The 23,609-nt window shown below is 32.8% G+C and overlaps 1 protein-coding gene and 1 long non-coding RNA gene across 2 annotated transcripts; both read right to left on the minus strand.

Annotated features, from left to right (window-relative positions):
- Nucleotides 1–5,927: 5,927 nt before the first annotated feature.
- Nucleotides 5,928–12,774, minus strand: LOC134261606 (fibroleukin-like). The gene is made up of 5 exons (XM_062744028.1): nt 12,495–12,774; nt 11,886–12,022; nt 11,114–11,210; nt 10,062–10,229; nt 5,928–6,190 (listed from the first exon to the last, which is right to left on the minus strand). Exons 1-5 carry the CDS (start codon nt 12,754–12,756, stop codon nt 5,928–5,930), a joined length of 927 nt encoding a protein of 308 aa, XP_062600012.1. The 5' UTR covers nt 12,757–12,774.
- Nucleotides 12,775–18,925: 6,151 nt separating this feature from the next.
- LOC134261602 (uncharacterized) lies at nt 18,926–20,460 on the minus strand. Its single transcript, XR_009990853.1, has 3 exons — nt 20,384–20,460; nt 19,322–19,417; nt 18,926–19,003 (listed from the first exon to the last, which is right to left on the minus strand). It is a non-coding gene; the product is annotated as an uncharacterized LOC134261602 (long non-coding RNA).
- Nucleotides 20,461–23,609: the final 3,149 nt, after the last annotated feature.

The following is a 23,609-nucleotide window of genomic DNA, read 5'->3' on the forward strand; positions in this document are numbered from 1 at the left end:
TGGTCTGATTTCAATATAACTTGGCACACAAGTAGACTACACTACGATACATAGAATAGTGCATCGGTTTTTAATTTCGATGAACGGTCTTGCCATTGTTACTAAAAATAGAATTTTCTGTGAAAATCCTTTGAAATGCTACTCCTTCTACAGTTTTGGTCTGATTTAAATATATAACTTGGCACACAAGTAGACTGCACTAAGATACATAGAATAGTGCATAGGTTTTTAATTTCGATGAACAGTGTTGCCATGGTAACTAAAAATAGAATTTTCTGTGAAATTCCTTTGAAAAGCTACTCCTTCTACAGTTTTGGTATGATTTCAATATAACTTGGCACACAAGTAGACTTCACTAAGATACATGGAAAAGTGCATCGGTTTTTTATTTCGATGAACGGTGTTGCCATGGTTACTAAAAATAGAATTTTCTGTGAAATTCCTTCAAAACGCTACTTCTTCTTCAGTTTTGGTTTGATTTTAATATAACTTGGCACACAAGTAGACTACACTAAGATACATAGGATAGTGCATCGGTTTTTAATTTCGATGAGCGGTGTTACCATGGTTACTAAAAATAGAATTATCTGTGAAATTCCTGGCTACACAAAGATACACAAAATAGCGCAATGGTTTTTGATAAGTACAAACCAGTAGAGCTACAATCTCAACAGAGACCTCTGGTTACTTAAAAGTACAGAACTGAAATTCAAACTAAGCTTTAGTTTTACTTTCAAAAAACACAATAAATATGAAATATGTGGGGCTCTTCGCTCTCTTAGATGATGTTAACACACACACACTCCCCAACACCCTCTAGATCCACCACTATAGTTCTCTTTGGTTTTGGTGTTGAAATGTGGCGGGAAAACGCATGGCACATTGTAAAACGCGCTTTATCCTTGTCTCTTGGACCAAAATGTTGTAAGATTTTGTGCTTTTTAAGAAATAAATATTTCATGAAATTTTGAAAAATTTCCATAGAAAATGTATAAATATACACGTCATTTCAAAATAAATACAACAAATCCCGTTAAGGCTGTTTAAACAGAGAAAGTAAAATTGTTGATTTACACAGCTGTCTTTGTTTTAGACTATGCCTACATATAACTTCATTGCACTTCAATCATGTCGGAGTATGTCAATCAGGATTGGATGAAATACTTACCCCCTTTTTAATAAGATTTTAATTTTATGATAATTGTGCTTTTTGTTTAACATTAAAAAATATCTTTGTTTAAAAATCTATAATATGAACGTTAAATATTTTTATTTAAATTGTAGTAACTCCGCAGAAACGCAGGTCGACTTCAAACTTTCATATCAAGTAACCGACCAACCGGTCACGGTAGCCTAGTGGTAGAGCGTTCGCTTTGTGATCGGGAGGCCCGGGTTCGATTCTCGATCGCGGCGCCGCGTCATACCTAAGACGTTAACAAAGGTAGTGACTGTTCCTTCGCCAAGCGCTCGGTACTAGAAGTGAAAGTCACGGGTCTTTTTGATATGACCTTATAAACGTAGGTCCCGTGTCACGGTAGGCGTTGGCACGATAAAGAACCCTCACTGCTCAATGGACCTGAGTGCCGAGTATGGGTTTAAATTCACCGGCATACGGTGACGTCTCCATATGAGTGCAAAAATTCTCAAGAGGGACGCTAAACAATATACAATCAATCAATCAATCAAGTAACCGACCGCCTCCTGGCGGCCGGTAATGACCTTGTTGATCATGTGACGTTTTTTTTTTCTTTTTTGGAAGTTTCACATAAATCGTTTCTGCGAAGGTTATTAACAAATTATTATCAATTTTTTGCCACATAAATAAACTCCTTGTCTCTTGGACCAAAATGTTGCAACCTTGTGAACCCGAAATGTGCTAGGGAAAAGTTCAACTATTTCTTTGGTACAAAATATTTCACATTAACTTCAACTTACCGACAAATCTAAGGGTATTTTCCGCTGAATATCGTCATCTCTTTTAAAACAAAGCCATCATACATTTTTCTCAAGCAGGATTCAGTTAGAGAGGAAACTCCTCATACATATTTTCACAAAAGATATTAAATAAATCCTCATTAATAACCTGCGTCAGGCTCTATTATACACATATTATGAATTCTGCCTCTGTCCACGGGTACAAAAAAAGGTAAATGTCAAACGTATATTTTCGCACGTTTTTAAATTTGGACACGCTGACTCTTAAACGAGAGTAATAAAGCAAAGTTGTCTAGATTGTTTGGATATATAAGATTTTTGAAAAATAAATTAAAACACGTTTATTTTAAACTAGAATTGCTGATTGAAAATTTTTTACTTGTATGACACTCTCAACATCATTACAGTTCAAGTGTGCAGTAACTTGACGTCATTTTCAATTATGACGTCATACATTTGAAGTTCAGAAAAGTGCTTGCACAGAGTACAAAAAGTTTAAAGTCAAACATGCAAAATCAGGTTGAGCCAGAGTCACCCATTAATATATCTTAGTGGGTTGACCATTTTCATACTCTATTAAATTCTAACGAACATGGCATAGGTATGGATATTAATTGTGAAGTTGACAAAAACAAACCACTAGACTCTCTATTTACACCTAAAGAAGTGCAAATAGGAATATCCAGCTTGAAATCTGAAAAAGCTCCGGTTTAGATCTTATTCCAAATGAATTTATTAAAAATTAGTTCTAATATTTTCGTGCCTATACTGGTTAAACATTTTAATAAAATTCTTCAGAATACCAGAATAATGGAACTTCTCATTTATCACAACTTTGTACAAATCTGGAGATCCAGGAAATTGCAATAACTATAGAGCATTAAGTGTAACAAGTCGTTTCGGTAAACTTTTTAATAGACTCCTTCAAACACGACTTAATAATAATTTAGAATCAGAAGGGTTGTTAAGTTGTTTTCAGGCAGGATTTAGGAAAGGATATCGTACAACAGATAATGTTGTCATCCTCAAAACTTTTATTAACAAGTATCTGTTTAATAAAAAGAAGGAATTATTTTTGTGCTATGTTGATTTCTCAGAAGCTTTTGATATATTCTGGATATAGACCAGCTCTTATGTATAAGATTTTAAAAAAAAGGTATTGGTAGAAATTTTTTCAATATTATAAAACATATGTACTCTACTACAAAATGTGTTGTAAGACAGGAAATTTTTTATAGTGAGTTTTATGATACTTCATTAGGACTTAAAAAGGGGACAATTTTAGTTCTATTTTATTTATTATTTTTGTTGACGACTTTGAAAATTATTTTGATAAAGTTATGACTTACCCAGCATGTTTAGGTGATTTAACTTTAAATCATTTATTTTTTGCTGATGATCTTGTTTTATTATCAGAGTCAGCTAAAGGTCTCCAAAATTGTATGGACAGTCTTTCAAGATATTGTATAGAATGGAAGTTATATGTAAACTTAGAAAAAACAAAGATTATGATTTGCTCGACCAGAGAAATAAAGAAATATGCATTTTTTTTTATAACAATAATTATATAAGTATTACTGATAAGTACAAATATCTTGGTATATTTTTAAAATCAAATGGCAATTTAAAACATGCTTGTGATGACCTTGCTTCCAGAGCCCGAAAAGCTTATTTTGCCTTAAAGCATAAACTACCCTTTGGCTCAAATCTCTCCCCCAGCTTGTGGTTAAAACTATATGAATCAATTATTGTGCCAATTTTAACATACTCTTCAGAAATTTGGATCTCTGATTTTAAAACAAATCTAATAATTTTGATAAAACTCCTTTTGAAAAAATCCAAAATTTTATCTTTGAAAACATCTTAGGTGTCCATAGTAAAGCATCAAATTTAGCAAATAAGATTGAATTAGGTGTTTTCCCTGTACATACCAAAATTTACCAGCTTGTTTTTAAATATTATTCCAGATTGAAAAAATTAACAAAAAAAATATAATAATTGCAATGTCTTACTCAAGAATGCTTACTTGGTAGATACTCGAATGGCTAGTGAAAAAAAAATGTTTGCAAAGGTGTGTAAAATCAATACAGAAGATGTTAGATTATAACTTTGACACAGATTTTAAAACTTTTAGTCCTAATCTTAAAAATTTCTTTGAACATAATTTTTTTTTCCTGAACCCCAACACATTAATTATAATCAATGCGGTAAGCTGTCATTTTATAGTGCGTACATTATTCATTATAAGAAACTGAAAATCCAACCATACTTGTGTTTTCCTTTTCATAAGAATTTATTATCATATCTAACGAAGTTAAGAATAAATGCACATAAGATGTACGTAGAAACAAGTAGATACTGTAATCCTGTCATTCCTAGAGAAAGCAGATTTTGTTTCCAACTATACTTGAGGATGTAAAACACTCTTTACTTGATTGTCCTGTGTATAAAAATGTCAGAAAAAAGCATTCAAGGTTACTAGATGTTAATAACTTATCGTGTTTGCTTGATCCACATAACTTTATATCTACGAAACAAATCTGTTTATATATCAGAGACAATTTTGATATTAGAAACAAGCTTACAATAGTATAATATTTTTTATCAAAACAAAATGCATTTTTTCTGTGCAGATGAAACCCATTTCACAACATATATTTTTTATATGAAAATCTGTAAAGAACGTAGCAAAAACATTCATATGAATTTCATGCGTGGTCTTTTTTGTCGCCTTTTCATGCGCCTTGAAGAGAAATTACGAATGTATGTAACGAAATAAACAAGGTGTGGTATTGCAGCGTGTAAAGATTATTGACATAAGTATAAATGAGGAATGATATTGAATGGCGGACACCACAGTAAACATATTGCAAACAAATGTGTCGAATTAAACATGTTCCACTGTAATAGGTTTAAGAACAAAGCAATCTACTTCCTAATTATCCGTACAAACATGTCCGTTTATCAGTATTTTTAAATAACAACGAAATATTTCAAATTTATTACAATACATATGAAGAAAATCTTTTACATTCAGTTTCGCTTTACAGAGCAGTTCAACCCCTTCTTTTACCGATAACATATCTTTAAATATGTGTTAAATATTTAAAAAAAAAACAAGCATTCTGAGAGTATTGCAAAAGCAATACATGTCCCCTACCGGGTTCCCCTTTTTCTTCAGGATGTCATTTTTTAATGTGCAAAAGTCATGTCCAAGGTTAAACTGAAAGATTTTCAAATTGTAAATGCCTTAAATCTAATAAAATACTAAACTTTAAGACGACAATTCAACTCATTTATCCATCGTCTTTTCCTCGCTTCATATTTTTGTCGACAATCGAAAGTTAGCGCAGTTCGAACCCGATCTTAATTAAGCGATTATGAAAAATATTCAAAATGCCATAATTCTGTCAGAAATCGATGAAGCGAAACGAAGTTCAAACTTGATCTGTAACTCATTAAGATACACTCACTTACAAAAATTCAGCTCAATACCTGCAAGCGTTTAGAAAAAAAGTGCGGAAAACCAAGTGGGAATGAAAAATATTCAAAATGCCATAATTCTGTCAAAAATCAATGAAGCGAAACGAAATTCAAACATGATCTGCAACTCATTAAGATACACTCACGTACCAAAATTCAGCTCAATATCTGCAAGCGTTTAGAAAAAAAGTGCGGAAAACCAAGTGGGACAGACTGACGGGGACAGACAGACAGACAGACGGACGGACGCAGAGGAAACTTATAGTCCCCTCCGGTTTCACCGGTAGGGGACTAAAAAGAACTTAGCGATAAAAAATAATTTAAAATCGTCTCTTGAGGGTTTGCATAATCCATCGATGATCTTACGTCTGTAAAAAAAACATTAATTTAATACTTGACAGATAAATGTATGATAGCATATTTTTTCTATTTAAAAAATATTATAATTAAAATTTTCACAGTAATATAAAAATAAAAACAAAAAGTTATTAAGATTTGATGAGTTTTACCTAGTGACGTCTGATCATCATGGTGGTACCCCTTACAATCATCCCCAAACTAACTGTAGGATACCATGGTCTAATCCAGAACTTCGGGGCCCAGGGACCGTTAAGGAAGGCGTGGTAACAGTGGTTGAACCACCAGCCTCCTCCGTAGAAATGAGCACAGTGTCCAGTGTTTATGTCGTATCGGTCGTTGTCTCTGTCTGGGGTACTAAAGTACATCCCAGACAGATCGTAGTAAGAATCACCTGTATCTAACATACTGTCACCTGTAAAATTAAACACAAAGAATCCCATATAGATCGTACCAACTATCACCTGTGTCGTACATACTGTCTCCTGTAAAATTAAACAAAAGGAATCCCAGACAGATCGTAGTAAGAATCACCTTTGTCGTACATACTGTCTCCTGTAAAATTAAACAAAAGGAATCCCAGACAGATCGTAGTCAGAATCACCTTTGTCGTACATACTGTCTCCTGTAAAATTAAACAAAAGGAATCCCAGACAGATCGTAGTAAGAATCACCTTTGTCGTACATACTGTCACCTGTAAAATTAAACAGAAGGAATCCCAGACAGATCGTACCAACTATCACCTGTGTCGTACATACTGTCTCCTGTAAAATTAAACAAAAATAATCCCAGACAGATCGTAGTAAGAATCACCTGTGTCGTACATACTGTCACCTGTAAAATTAAACAAAAGGAATCCCAGACAGATCGTACCAACTATCACCTGTGTCGTACATACTGTCTCCTGTAAAATTAAACAAAAGGAATCCCAGACAGATCGTACCAACTATCACCTGTGTCGTACATACTGTCACCTGTAAAATTAAACACAAAGAATCCCAGACAGATCGTAGTCAGAATCACCTTTGTCGTACATACTGTCTCCTGTAAAATTAAACAAAAGGAATCCCAGACAGATCGTAGTAAGAATCACCTGTGTCGTACATACTGTCACCTGTTAAATTAAACAAAAATAATCACAGACAGATCGTAGTAAGAATCACCTTTGTCGTACATACTGTCTCCTGTAAAATTAAACAAAAGGAATCCCAGACAGATCGTAGTCAGAATCACCTTTGTCGTACATACTGTCTCCTGTAAAATTAAACAAAAGGAATCCCAGACAGATCGTAGTAAGAATCACCTGTGTCGTACATACTGTCACCTGTTAAATTAAACAAAAATAATCACAGACAGATCGTAGTAAGAATCACCTTTGTCGTACATACTGTCTCCTGTAAAATTAAACAAAAGGAATCCCAGACAGATCGTACCAACTATCACCTGTGTCGTACATACTGTCACCTGTAAAATTAAACAAAAGGAATCCCAGACAGATCGTACCAACTATCACCTGTGTCGTACATACTGTCTCCTGTAAAATTAAACAAAAGGAATCCCAGACAGATCGTACCAACTATCATCTGTGTCGTACATACTGTCTCCTGTAAAATTAAACAAAAGGAATCCCAGACAGATCGTACCAACTATCACCTGTGTCGTACATACTGTCTCCTGTAAAATTAAACAAAAGGAATCCCAGACAGATCGTACCAACTATCATCTGTGTCGTACATACTGTCTCCTGTAAAATTAAACAAAAGGAATCCCAGACAGATCGTACCAACTATCACCTGTGTCGTACATACTGTCTCCTGTAAAATTAAACAAAAGGAATCCCAGACAGATCGTACCAACTATCACCTGTGTCGTACATACTGTCACCTGTTAAATTAAACAAAAATAATCACAGACAGATCGTAGTAAGAATCACCTTTGTCGTACATACTGTCTCCTGTAAAATTAAACAAAAGGAATCCCAGACAGATCGTACCAACTATCACCTGTGTCGTACATACTGTCACCTGTAAAATTAAACAAAAGGAATCCCAGACAGATCGTACCAACTATCACCTGTGTCGTACATACTGTCTCCTGTAAAATTAAACAAAAGGAATCCCAGACAGATCGTACCAACTATCATCTGTGTCGTACATACTGTCTCCTGTAAAATTAAACAAAAGGAATCCCAGACAGATCGTTCCAACTATCACCTGTGTCGTACATACTGTCTCCTGTAAAATTAAACAAAAGGAATCCCAGACAGATCGTACCAACTATCATCTGTGTCGTACATACTGTCTCCTGTAAAATTAAACAAAAGGAATCCCAGACAGATCGTACCAACTATCACCTGTGTCGTACATACTGTCTCCTGTAAAATTAAACAAAAGGAATCACAGACATAATGGATGTATAAATATTCTATCTAATTTTCATTAATAATACTGAGGTAGTTCTAAGATAGACGGCTTTAGGGTTGGAAAGATCAATATTTATTTAATTAAGTCCTAGAAAAATGAAAGGAAAAATAGAACAGAAATGATTAGTATTATTCATTAATTTACATCCCATTAATCTTAATACTGAAAAACGTCTGAGATACGAGATACACAGTTAAAAGTATTGTCTAGTTTGAAGAGAAATAAAAAATACAAGTCAACAAAACATTGCGCAATTCACAGCTTCTTTTCTAGTGTGACAATAAACCTCAGGCGTGTACACTTTTAAAGCATGTTTGTTTGTTTTTTTTTTTTTTTTTTGGGGGGGGGGTAAGATCACTGGAAATATCAGAAAACATGAGTATAACAGAGACCGTGCTTTTCAAAATATATGAAATGCAATACGTAGTAACTCATCCATAATTATAACGATATAAGATATGGTGTACCTGTAAATGTTTTGAAATGTAAGATTTCCATTAAATAAATCATACATATTGTAAATGTAAAATGCTTTGAGGACTTTTTGAACTTTTTTTTATTTGAATAAATATCCGATAGGTTTTTTATCATAAAATTTTCGTAAACTTTTCGACATTTAAGATTAGTGACGCTCTGTAAACTTCTTATTCCGTAGAAGTAAAAATGTCAATTATTGAAAATCAGACTAGATTTTCATTTCATAGAGAAACGGTACAGTTAATGTGGAACACGTTGAGATGTTTTGATTGATTGATTGTATATTGTTTAACGTCCCTCTTGAGAATTTTTCACTCATATGAAGACGTCACCGTATGCCGGTGAAGGGCTTCAAACTTAGACCTATACTCGGCACTAGGGCTGAAACAGTTCATAGAAATATCGATATTGTTCAATATAATTCTTCAATTCAATTCACTACCTCAATTTTCAATTCAATACATTTTTTTATAATCAGGTTAGATTACCCCTTGAAATGACTGGCTTTGTCCTCATTTTGACAGTTTGACACTCAAGGGAGAGATAATTGAGACAGAAAAGTTTAGCACAGGCTGCTACTGCTAGATTTGACACAAACAATGTGCTATTATAATTGGCAGAAGCACAAAAGTGTTTTCTCCTTGTATTACAACCTTTTATGTATCTTTTGGAATCTGAATACATGTTTTCTTTAACCTAATGATATGTTCCCTTTTTAAAATGTATTGTATCGAAAAAATTGAATTGTGACACAAGTATTGCAATATGTATCGTATCGTGGAGGGGGTATATCGTTTCAGTCCTACTCGGAACTCAGGGCCATTGAGCGAGGGTTCTTTATCGTGCCAGCGTCTACATTTGTACCGTGACACGGGACCTACGTTTTTAAGGTCATATCCGAAAGAACCGTGACTTTCACTTCTGATGCCGAGCGCTTGGCGAAGGAACAGTCACTACCTTTGTTTACGTCTAAGGTATGACGCGGCGCCGCGAACGAGAATCGAACCCGGGCCTCCCGATCACGAAGCGAACGCTCTACCACTGGGCTACCGTGACTGGTATTGAGATGTTTTGAATACGGCTTTTTGTTTTAATTTGAATATGTTTCCGATTAAATAATTTTCTTTGAACATCAGATTTTTGTGAAGATGTCGGCATTATAAATCAATAACTTCAATGTCAGCTGAATACGTGAATTATACTGCAAATAATACTCTGAAATATTACAATGTTTAATTAGCATGGAATCAAAAAAGTATACAGAATATCAAAACGTATCTTTGTCTTTTTTAACAACTTAATAATATTTCAATACAGAAAAGTATTATGATGATAATATGCGTAATTTGGACCTAATTTTATGAACTTAACGTGGATACACTTACCTAAAGTTCCAGTGGCAGGTCCTGCAAGAAAGAGTTTATATTTTCCTGCTTCGTCGGAGACAGAGAATCCGCCGTACATTTCATACAGCGTTGTACCATTCTGGAGAGTGATGGACACATACAGGGACGAGTTGTTTTCTTTTGTTAATTGATGGATAACGTCATTTCCTGTATAAGAAAAATCCATCGATTCATATTTGAATTTAATCATACCTAAATGAGAAATCGAATTAGTTTCCTGTTTTAAGATACATTCAAAATCAACAATTATGTGTATAATAATACTTTTGTTAAGTAGAAATAACCCAAGGGAATCAAACAATCTTGAGATTTTCGTAAAAAACATCGTCAAATTCTATATCATTTTATATACATGTATCATATTAAAATGCATGCTTTTGACATTGTTTAAAGAATGCAGATGTAGATATCTATAATCTGCTCTTCATCATGCTTTATTTATATGTATTTATATTTGCTGTGTTTTTCTAGTAATCAACACTGAAACTGATTTGAACACCATTTCTGTGTATAATCATACGAAGAAATATTCACGGAAAAACCTGTGCTAACTTGACGTCACAATGAGGCTACAGAGACGTCACAAAAATGCAACGAAATAGGGCAGCGCGAAATTCAAATATTGAGTTTATTTTTGATGCTTTAATACACAGAAAATGTAAATGTAAGGAATGTTTATAAGTTTAGCGTGAATTATGGGTGTGCATATAACGCAGACATATTCCTACGTGACAAGCTCATTCCTCCATGGCACCTGATCCCACCTCTGATGTTTCGGAGGTCCGTGTTTGCTCTGCTCTTATTTTGTATATTATTGAATACTGTTCGTTATTTCCATATTCTTCACACACCTATCAATCACACAAAACTTACAAACATTCCTTAACGACGTTTGATCTTAATATTTAAAGTCTTAAACTTTTTTCTGCAAAAATAATGATTTTTAAATTGCTTCCCAAGTTCATATGTTTATAAAGATCTTTGGTCATTTTTTTAAATAAATCAATGTCCCAATATCAGCTCATATTTACCAATCCAAACTTCCTGTTCCGGTTCACCAAAACCATTTTTGTAGTCTGTCCAGTTCATGTCAAAGCTGACGGACCCATCGATTCGTTTTTGGATTGCCTTGGAAAAGTGTAGGTACATTTATTAGGCTAGTTTGCTTGCTGTTTAAATAAAAACTTTATAGCGATGGGTATGATTTTTAGATTTGTCATCCATTTTGATTGAATGAAAATATACATATTACGAGTTGTGATCTTATAAAAATGCAACAACCAATCAATATCTGTAAACAGGGCATAAAGCACACCCCCGCAAATTCCAGAGGTGTGATCAGGACTCTTGCTGTGGTAGCGCGCCGTGATTCTGTCTATGAAACAGATAGATGTAACATTCTGTGGTCCTATTTTGTATATAACGATCTTACAATGGATATGAAAGAAACAGCAAAAAAACGACCCACTGATACTTTTATTAACAAGGTCATAAAGACGAGCAGAGAATTTTGCGAAATACTGAAATTGACATTAAACCGGGTTTTAAGATCCCTGTAACATTTTTTTATTTTTCCGTATTCTGCCTCAACACTAAAAATCATACCTAATCTGATCATGCTCTTGCGTATCACATACGTTTGGAAAATGAAAACACCAAATGAAGGTGATAGCAGAATATCAATTAATGAATAAGAAAAAAATGGATTCAATATCCTGGAAGAGACACAATATAAATATCACAATATCGTCCCCATATATAAAAAAAACCCGGATTTAAAACTAAAAATTAAATAAATCTTACCGTCCACCCGCCGCCCATTATATCCATGTTACAGTGAACTTTGACTGGAATGGACTTTATCCCGTATGGGTAAATATCGTACACATCCGATTTATCATAACCATTGTCACGAAGTTCCTTACAATCTGAAGGGAGAGCTAGAAAACAAAAGTGATAATTTTAAAGGATTAGGATTTACATAATATAAAGGAAAAATTAAAGACCGAAATTGAGAATTATATAGGATAAGCACTTACATATTATAAAGGGAAAACTAAAGCACAGAAGTGGGAATCATATAGGATTTTGACTTATAATAAATAAAGGGGGGGACTAAAGAACTATTGAGAGAATTATATAGAATTTTTAAAACATAAAATGAAACAAAAAATAAATCACAACTGAGAATTATTTACGATTCAGATTTAGACCATCTAAAGGAAGAACGCAAAACCAAACTAAGAATTCATAAGATTATAACTTAAACAATGAATAAATAACTTAGTTATCTTCTCAGTACAATGCTTGAGACGACTTTAAAGAATAAACAATCGAAATTACGTAAAATAAATCTTTTTATCTGTGACAAATTAAGGAAGATTAAAAACTTAAATAAAAACTAATACATACAGTCCGGAAAATAATACTGCCATCCGTTTTCGTCCGACATTCCGGAAGTGAACGTCTTCTTGTGGGTCCGGCACCTCTTCAGCGTAGGATTGTACCCGAAGAAACCGCAATCTTTCTGACAGGTGGCAGCACATTCACTTAAAGATTGGGCTCCGTGTTCTCCTACAAGTTCCTCATCAGACATCTTGTTATCGAGTTCCAGTTTCGCGATATATCTCAAGGAGGAAATGGTAGCACGAGTAACTGTAAAAATAGAGGCCATTAAACAAACAATACCAAGACTGCACATTTTGTAGTCTCTATGTGTATTTGGAGTGTTTCTGTGAGAGTTTAAAATTTATCCGTCAACCGACGAGTTTAAATATCAAATTATTATCTATTCCTGCAAAACGATTGGCTTGTTATGTTATTATTATTTCTAAAATATTGATTGTGTTTAAGTCCTGAAATTATTGCATTTGCCGTTCTTATTTACATGACCGAATGAAATTTTCTTTTAAATGCGTAGTTCATATTTTCCATGTAAAATCAATCATATAATTTCAAGAGAAGTGCATGGCATCTATAATATTTTCTTTTAATCTTTTTTTAGTTTAGGCAGATTTATATTAACGTAATCAAAGTATGGTATGTTCTAAATAGTTATAATGGTTTTGACAATTGTAAATTCTTCTTATTCCTGAGTTAACTTCAGGTAAAATAAAAACATAGGGGTGTCAATGCAATAACAAAACTACATAAACATATTACCAAAGAGCCATACTAGAAAAAATGATTAAATATTTTATAATATGCGCTAACGGATTTCTATTAAAAATGAACAGAATAAAACTATTCCTTTGCAGTTGGATTTGAAGAAACCTTCAGGATATCAAAGATATTAGACGAAAAGGGATTATTATACTCCCTATGTAAAAGAATTGCTTCCCTTTTAGATTTTCTACATGTAACAAACTGTTTTCTCAAAAAAGATAATATATCTCATTAGTATCTTATTTGACAAGGTTATACTCTATACAAATTTCAAGAAGCAATGTTTTTTGTTGTTGAAATAATGGAGATCATTTAGAACATGTAATGTGAGTTTTTGACGTCGTGAAATTCAACGTAGGTAGCAAAAAATGACGCATGTTGGAAATATCCCTTATTTTCATTAATATGTAAGATTTTGTTCAATGTTAAATATTTTAGTTTGTTATTATATTTAATGAATCTTATGGATACATACATCAATTTGATAAAAAGACTTATCAGTATCTTTTTCTTGTGTTTGTCAAATTGAAGATTCAAAATGTAACATATATTATGAAACACCCTGTATAAACAATGTTCATCAGTATCAATAACAACGACTATACTTGAAAGTTTTACTGTTCAGTTTCACTTTCTTCACTGTCTGTCGCATCAATGACACGAGCAGCGTCCTCCAAGTAATTTTTCCGGCCAACTACTGCTAATACCGTATTTTGTTTTTAATAAGTAATGGTCTACTGTCTATAGTAACCAAAAATCTCTTTCTTTAAACATTACCATATCGCATCGCTCCAGTCGGATGATTGGGTATTTTAATATCATCTCTTTTTCCATGACCTGTAATGATTAAAAATATGTATACGAGGGTTGTCCCAAAAAGTCGTAGACAATGTTTATAATTTTTTAATCATGCAACCAATACATACCAAATTTTGCAAAGACATGATATAGTCAATGTTCTTTAAAATTGTGAATTTTTAAAAATATATCTTTCATATTAATAATATTAGGACGATTTATATGAAGGCCGATAAGGCCTGTCGGCGCACGGACAAAATTCTGAATAATTTACGCATATAACTATTACATTTGCTTTTATTTCTTTAGTACTATATAATACATTGAACTTAAATTTAAATTACTGAAACCAGAATAAAAATCTTAATATTATATCAAAATTTCATATAAATATCATTAGAAACACGCGATTGGTGTCATGATTTTCATAGTATCGTTGAAATTGAGTTTGATGAAAATGACGTCGTCAAACGCGTAGTCGGCGCACGGAGATGTAATAAATTGTGTTGGATATGGTTAATATACATCAGAGACGGGTAAAATATGTACAGAAGTGACATTAGACACCAGATGTCAATAAAGAAGTTATTTTTAAATTGCACGATTTTCAATGAGAGTTTTTCTTCTTTACCAATAATAGTTAATTACGGCATGTAAGAAGTAGAGTACTGCTTGATAAACGCAGACAATTTGGAAAAATCTGGACCGCGAACGACGTCAAACAATTTGTATTCTCTGCTGCCTTCAATTTAAGGCAATCTTTCGACTAAATTTCGACTGAAATTTGAATCTGCTTTAAAAAAAAAACAAGTAAAAAACAAATAGACAGTAATGAATTTAAATATGTCCGTTAGTCAAGAGTGGTCTATCACTTAAAAAAATCATTGAATGTTAATACCCGCTAGTGAAGTAGACAAAGAGATAATGACGTTATAAAAGACGTAATTTACGCTTGCTTTTGTGCGCCGGTGTACCCTTATATTCTTTCGTTATTTTTTCATAATTTTCTTATAAGATGTGATATCATCATGAAACTTATAGTGCATGATCATAAAATGTTACTCTTTGCTCTGACAAGGAAAGAAATTTAATAAAGCAAAGAGAAACAAAACTGTTAAACCTTTCTACGACTTTTTGGGACAACCCTCGTATATGTAGAAAATTTGAATTGATATTCAAGCACGCGGATTAATTAATAAGTAATGGTCTACTGTCTATAGTAACCAAAAATCTCTTTCTTTAAACATTACCATATCGCATCTTTCCAGTCGGATGATTGGGTACTTTAATATCTCTTTTTCCATGATCTGTAATGATGAAAAATATGTTTATATGTAGAAAATTTAAATTGATATTCAAGCACGCGGATTAATTAATAAGTAATGATCTACTGTCTATTGTAACCAAAAATCTCACTTTATTCTTTTGCCTCCATGGGTAGGTGCATCTCTGCCCCTTATTGTAGCTGTATGTTATTTTGTCTCCTGGACATATGTCGCAGGAGGAGAAAAACACAGTCTGTCATCTATTACATTTTTAAATTAACCTTGTCTGTTATTCTTTTCTTGTAGTCTGTTGGATGGATTTTTTTGATTCGCTCTCTCTTTTGAATTAGAATAATTCTTCTTAATTATCCTGGAACACAGTGATAATATGGGGCCGCCTCTGTAGCATTGTTTCAAGTTTACATCCAAAAGATGTACGCTAACCTGATTGTGGAAATACATTGAAAAATTTCATAAGGCACTGTACTTCAAACCCCCAGTCTTTGTATGAAACATCCTTTAGAGGAGGGTCATCACCCGAGAATCGTAGGATTCTTTGGATGTTTTTCCATTTACAAATATTCTGTTTTTCTGAAAAACTTTTTTCATGGTGGTACAATTGATTTCAAAGTTGGAATGTTTGTTGATTTGGCAGTAAGACAGTTTGTTTCTCTATCTCCTCGGGGATTACCATTTTATTCAAAAATCTTCTAACTTTAACATTCATCTAAATCATACATTAAACATAAAGTTCCCAGTTACTATAAATATAACATAGCAAAGTTAGTGTTGTGTGTTATAATTAAAGTGGACTAAATGAATGCTTATCATAGCAGCGGATACCGACAATGTCACAATAACTGTTATTAAAATCAACAGGGGTGGTGAAATATGATTTATTTTCTCCTTTAAAATTTGTCAAATCATGTGGTTGTAAAGGCTAAGTTACACAGACAAAAGTGGCTCGCATGAACTTCATATGAAATTCGCATGAATATCGTGCGAATTCTTCGCATGAAAAGGAGAAGAAAAGGACCACACATGATATTCGCATGAAAATATCATGCGATTTTGACATGAAATTCGCACGAATATCATGCGAATAAAAATTCGCACGAAATTCATATGAATATTTTTGCTGCTTTCTTTACAGATTTTCATATGAATTTCATGCGAATTTCATGTAAATATCATGATATATTCATATCAAATCCATGTGATGTAATTTATATATTTTTCCTAGTATATTGGACTTTCAATTCTTTTAATCCATTTGATGAAAAGTATTAGGAAATTCTAATACTTAGATCTGTATATGAATTTGTACAACTAATCATCAACGTTTCACTGTTACTGTATTCAAAAAAATGCAATAAGTACAATCTCAAAATCTGATCCAGCAAATGACTTAATGAGCTTTATCTAAATCTTAATTTGAAACTGCTTAATTTTAACACATGCAGATTTTGAGGAAGCACCACTATGATTATCCAAGTTATTCTTTTGATGAACAAACAACTGGACACATTCTGTTTCTTAATCGTCTTAATTGAATGCTTTGATTCTTTTTAACATTCTCTGCTCAAGGGCCACCCATCTGTCTGGAGATTGTTTCATCTGCAAGAGAAAATAATTGTAATGAATACTGGGTACCGGTAAATGAAATACAGTCATGAATTTTACAACTGCATTTCCAAAGTCAATATTTCCCTACTTATCAAGATAACATAAAATATGAACAAAAGTAGATATAGCAATCTCATATCATCCCTAAGTTCAATTTGGTAAAACGTTGAATTTATATTGCCTACATTGTAAATGATCTTTAAAAAATTAAAAAACATACATCATAAATTATTATGATTTCAAAACCATACATCATAAATCATAATTAAAAGTACTAGTATAATTATAATGTTTCTTAAGTATAAAATTATTGACAAAAAATGAAAACAATTTTCCTGCAAATGACTTTAAACTTAAAAACAATCTTGTGTCAGGTATCAATTAAACCTTGAGATAATTGTCTCTGTTTCATTGACCTATATCTGATGATGCAATTTGTATCTGTTGCAAGGGAATTTAAAAGCAAAATTTACCTACCATTGCATCTATGTTCCTTCTGAACACACGCCAGAAATCTGTGGCTGTGGTAGCTGGATTTTTTCCTGAACAATTTGAGTCCATCAGCGAAAGATCTCTGTAAAGCAAAGAACAGAAATAAATCTAAAAATATTATTAAGACTAGTCATGAATTTTATATCTTCAAAGTTCAACTTTTTAAAGGAATAAGTTTGAATTTTTTTTACTATTTAAACCGTCATGGAAATATTATGCACTAATAATAATAAATGGAAGCCCTAGCCCTAACCTTTCAGAAGTTATGGCAAAGGTTAATTTTCTTTTAAAAGTAGGTCAAACTCCATGGTCAAGGTCAAAGGGTCAAAGTTCTTGTTATCAAATAAATGGTCTTGTCACAAGAATTAAATATGTAAAATATGAAAGCACTAGCCCTAACCCTTTGAAAGTTATGGTCAAGGCTTGTCTTTTAAAGTAGGTCAAACTCAAAGGTCAAGGTCAAAGGGTTAAAGTGCTTGGTATCCAATGAAGGGTCTTCTCACAAGGATTACATATGTGAAGTATGAAAACCGTATCCCTTACCGTTCAAAAGTTATGGCCAAGAATCAAGTTTTGCACAGGTACAGAAATCTACTAGGTCAAAGTCAAAGGGTCAATGTTGTTGGTATCCAGTGAAAGGTCTTTCAATAAAAAATACACATGTGAAGTATAAATGTCCTGGTGTCTACTGTTCAAAAGATATGGCCAAAGTAAAAGTGTAAAATTATCATGTAAAAGTGAGTCAAACTCCAAGGTCGAGAGGTCAAATTTGGTAGTACCCAAAGAAAGGTCTTGTCACAAGGAATACACATGTGAAATATGAAAGTCATGGCTCCAATAAATCAAAAGTTATGGGCAAGGTTAAAGTTTTTGAGAACAAACAGACAGACAAAGAGACAGACAGACAGACGGACATGACAAAAACTATAAACTGTACCCCAACACTTTGTTTACGGGGCATAAAAAGGGCTAACTTAAGCTTCTGGCTTAGGTGAGAAAAATTCAATGAAATATTCCCAGCTTAGTCATAATTGGTCATGAGATTAAATTCCATAAAGCCCGAAGGGTTTCTATGTAAAACTTTGATTGGCCACTGTGGACCCGCCCTTCCCCTGGGGGTCATGATTTGAATAAACTTGAATCTACACTACCTGAGGATGCTTCTCTGTAAGATTCATCTTTCCTGGCACAGTGGTTCTTGAGAAGAAGATTTTTAAATACCATCAAATTTTCATTATTTCTGAATTATCTCCCCTTTGATATGGCATGGCCCTTCATTTGAACTAACTTGAATCCCCTTCACCTAAAGATACTTTGTGCCAAGTGTGGTTGAATTTGGCCCACTGGTTCTTGAGAAGAAGTCGAAAATGTGAAAAGTTAATGACAACAACAACAAAAATAGACAGACAATGGACAAACTTTGATCAGAAAAGCTCACTTGAGCCTTCGGCTCAGGTGAGCTAACAAAAAATATTATAAAATACTTACATGTACTTTTGACAAATTGGGAAAATTTAGGAGTTATGACTACTCTGGCACTTGAAATCTGATCCTTGTGATGACAAGTAACTGTGCCTACAGAGAAACTCAGAAATGTCAGGTACTGTAGGTTCATTAACATTTAGTTCATTATCTCTTTGTCACTTTATTTAAATTAAAAACATGTATTCTATAAATTAACGAAGATTATATATACATGTATTTACATTAAAGAAATGCAAGATAAGCAAATATAAGCTGAATGGTTAAGGTTTTGCTACATGTATACATGTAATAACAAAATTGTTATACACGTAATAACAAAATTGTTATTGATTGTTATACACGTAATAACAAACAATGTATACCACAGGCTCTGCAAAAAATATTTCTCTCTTAGATTTTTTTTCTTACCTGCTTACATGTATCATATTTATAATCTTTGAGAAGCTATCAGTGTGGTATAATGGAGTGCCGTGCATAGATCTGCTTATAACCAGCAAATTATACCTGTGAGTATAGAATACAACATTTAATAAATATTTTCGAATTGATGAATATTTTGTAAATATATGTACAGTACGACTCATTTTAGGGAAGTGACTAGGACTTTCTGTCTTGCATTCCAGATGTAAGTAAGCCTCTTTATATTTGCATACATTTTGGAATGCACATGCACAGGTACTTGTGGACAGGACAGTGGTTTTTTTTTTTTGTTGTTGAGGGATGGAAGGGTTTTTTCAAAGGGGGGGGGGGTATTATAATGTACATTTTACACCTGCATGTAGTTATAAATAACTCAAAAGGATACCGGGTGGGGTATGGTTTTTAAAAGAGGAGGATGATATAAAACTAGGAAAAATATTTGTATGGATTACCTGAAAAGTTTTTGAAAAAGAAAGGAAAATATTGGTCTCAGAACCTGAGAATCCTATCCTACAACATTAGCTTTTCACTGAACATTTTCTATGGTAAAAACACAAACAAACAAAAATTTGGAACTTAATTCTTCTTATTCCTTTTTTTTTTTTTTTTTTAAAAATCCAAAAGGGAGGGTTGCAATTTACCACCGTAGTTAGAATAATCTTAAGCCATCACCGGGTACGTAGGACATTAATTTTTATCATTTTAACGATAGAACATCAACATTCTATCTACACCCCCCCCCCCCCCCCAAATGCTACCTGTGTTATTTGATTGCTGCAGTTTAATTTTATATACTAGATCCCAATGCAACAGGAATCAAAAACACATTAAAACATTAGGCCTATCAATGGGCCAATAATATTGTAAGAAAAGCAGAGAACCTGTACTAGGCCCATCTTTCATTTTCAACACATAACGTTATGCGTTACCATAGATAATGTTAGATCCACTTGAATCTCATATCTGTTATTAAGCTGTCAACAAATATTCCCAAATAAAGTTATTACATCCGTCTGATATAAAAAGAAGATGAGAATCTTACAAACTTACAGAAAATATGGAGTTGAAAACATTCTGCTCTTTCTTTCTTTCTTTCTGCTCTCTAAGTCGCATGATGACGTAATTTGTGACGTACGGCATTCCATAAAAGAACTAGCTTTGGTTCCATAAAGTAAATTTATATCACTTAGCCATCTGCGTTCGTCTTTGAAGTGGAGATGCATTTTTAAGATAAAAATTTGAACGACTAATATTACAAAGATTAAGGATGAATTCTTATGATCATTTTACCCCAAGTGGGTCTTCGTACTTAGACATGTCGTAAAATTCAAACTGATAACAATTCACAAACAATTTTAAAAAGTTTTTATTATTCAAATGTTTAACTATATTTATTTTTAAATAAAAAATCTTTCTATGTTGTATTGATGACCAAGACGTGTGCAAAATTACGATATTTACGACATAGGCCTAAGAAGTGAAATCGACATGATCAAGAGAGGAAGAAGACGGGATCGCCCCTTTCAAAGCGACAGGAATGCCGAATGACACTCTGTTAAAAGTATTCTCGTTAAAAGAGTCGACAGAAATTTGAATACATTTTAAATATCGCCGACATCACAATCAGACCATTTACATTCTCGAAAGCGGCGCCCCAAACATGCCAGCCTAGAGCGCCGATGTGTGTTGACGACGTTCCAGTAGCAGTGGACAAGCGAAAATAAAGGTTTTCAATGCTTTCTAACTTATTGAATATAGCAATGTTTATGCATTATAGATACAAAAGTTTTAAAATACCTAGTATACTGTCACATTGCAATCTGAAACATTGCATTTTTAAAACATGTCACATATTTGTACGGAACGTTTTCAGATTTGTGCAGACGACAGCATTTGTATTATACTTTTTATTGCAACTTTAGCTCGTAGTATATGATAAATTTCATTTGATATTGTAAATGCAGAATCCCAAATTTATAGACATACCGTACGAAAACAATAAGGTAACATCTCTATTTTTTTTTTGCTGTTTACATTCGATAAGAAACTAGGTCGTTCCTTCTATGGCAGCCTATTCGGGTTAAAAAAAAGAATATTTCCGAAACATTATAGAACATACAGAAATTATTTGATTGTAAACTACAGGCTTGGGTTCATAAAAACAAAGTCAGATAGACAAAATAATGATTTTACATTTTTTAAACAATGAAATAACCAGTATTTATAATTTTTTTTTCTAAAATAATTTTTTTTCAGATAAGTCTTGTTGTCACAAGAATCACAAATGAAGCACTTTAGAAGATAGCAGGTTTTTAGAACCACTAAAATTGGATGGAGAAAACCATGCAAATCAGATTGAGAAAGTGGGACTGGAAGGGAAGCCACCATGCAACACCACAAACCAGAACCCGCAGGGCAAGGGAAAGAGAGGACATCTAACAAACTATAATTATGAAGTTTTATGTGTTAAATAATTACTTTTTGTTCATAAAAGCTTTTCTAAACAAAATTGCAATTATTACCTGAAATTATCGCACAAATTTTGAATATTTGGTGAATAAAACGCATACTTTGAAGCCTAAATGCTTTGATTTAATTTCATTAAATGCTAAAAAAGAAATAGGGGGTGGGGATATTAAAAAAAATATCAAAACTTTCTTATATGTACACTAACCCCTACTTTTCATACTATGAAAAGGAACCATAATACCTAAAGAAACTGTACAACAATTTTCTCAAAAAGTTTAATTGTAGAAATATGTTTTTCTCTGGTTTTTTGAGCAATTTTATGGGAAAAATTTGCCTAATTTTGACACCGGTGTACAACATTTTTGGGTACAAGTTATCTAATTGGTGTTTTTTTGCTCATATTTTGCTTAAAAAATTAACTTTGCAATACTTTCAAGTAAATTTAAGCCAAATTATGTTTAAATTAATTGTATTTATAAGTTTATGAGGTATTTTTATGGTCTAATAGCTATTTTAATGAAATTTCCCATGCTCTATTTTGGCCTATGTTTGAGGGGTTGAATCTCTCCTAGATGAACACTAACATACACTTTTCTTGTCTTTAAATTATTCCTTGGATATTACACTTTCAGAAAAATATAAGCACGTGGAAAGTTTAATGCACGTTTTTTTCCGGGTATCAGAAGAATACATCCTTAAGGTATTTCCCGATTCTTGGATGAATACGAAACGATTAGCCAGGTTCTACTTGCACTTCCTGTTACAGAAAAAAAATCCGAGTCAGCAAGAGCTCCTTTCTATGGTTTGTTCTAGACTTTCCTTTTGGCTGATTGTGATATACTTCTTTGAAACAATGGTAAATATGTATGCTTTGTTGATTTTTTGTCATATTTTGTGGTTATAATGCACATTTTTATTGATAATTCAACTTGCAACGAAATCTTTCAGAGTAAATTCGGATTGCGTTCTCATTTCAGATTCTACGTAACGCAGTCAGGTGAATCGACTGGTCCTTTTTATGCTTAGTGACATCTTTATGAAGGTTTACTAAATTTTGAGTAAGTAATTTAAGGTTATTTTTATTTAAACTAATTGTCATTACAAGTTTCTACATATGTGTCAGAACACAACACACAGACAGTGTTTTTGTTCTGACACATGTAAACACAACTTTTATAGACCAAGTGTATCCCATAAAATAATGTAGACATAGGTCAAACAAAAGGTTCAATCTTCTAGGGGATTAATTTGAGGTCCATGCAAAAAAAGTGTAACTATATATTGCATTTGATTTATTCACAGTTGAGGTATTCTAATTATTCTGTGCAGATTATAAAAAAAATCAATCTTTTCAGTATTTTACTGTTGTCTGTAATATATTAAAAATTCATCAATTACATGTTTATTGTCATCCAATTGGAACATCACAATTAAAATGAAAATTTTTATCTCATTTATGGTTCAATAGCAGCCCGATATATAAAGTCGCTAGGTCAATAACACACTGTATGGTGTCTGACACATCCCTTTAAAGTCTAATATGCAGTTATGAATCTGTTAAACACATGGTCTTTTCTGTTTCGCTCTAAACATATAGTACCATTTAACATACCGTATAATCCCTATTAACCGCCCCGGGCGCTTAGAAAATTGCAAAAAGTGGGCGGTTATTTTGGTATAGTCTTTATGATAAAGGCTTTTGACTCCATCATTAGGGAAAAATTATATAGAAAACTGAAGTATTATGGTATACAAGGGAAACTTCTTACAATTATTCGTTCCATGTATTCTAGAATTAGAAGCTGTG

The sequence above is a fragment of the Saccostrea cucullata genome, unplaced genomic scaffold (assembly GCF_032062105.1).
Source record: "Saccostrea cucullata isolate Sc308-1 unplaced genomic scaffold, CSIRO_AGI_Scuc_v1 ctg633, whole genome shotgun sequence".
Classification (NCBI taxonomy): domain Eukaryota; kingdom Metazoa; phylum Mollusca; class Bivalvia; order Ostreida; family Ostreidae; genus Saccostrea; species Saccostrea cuccullata.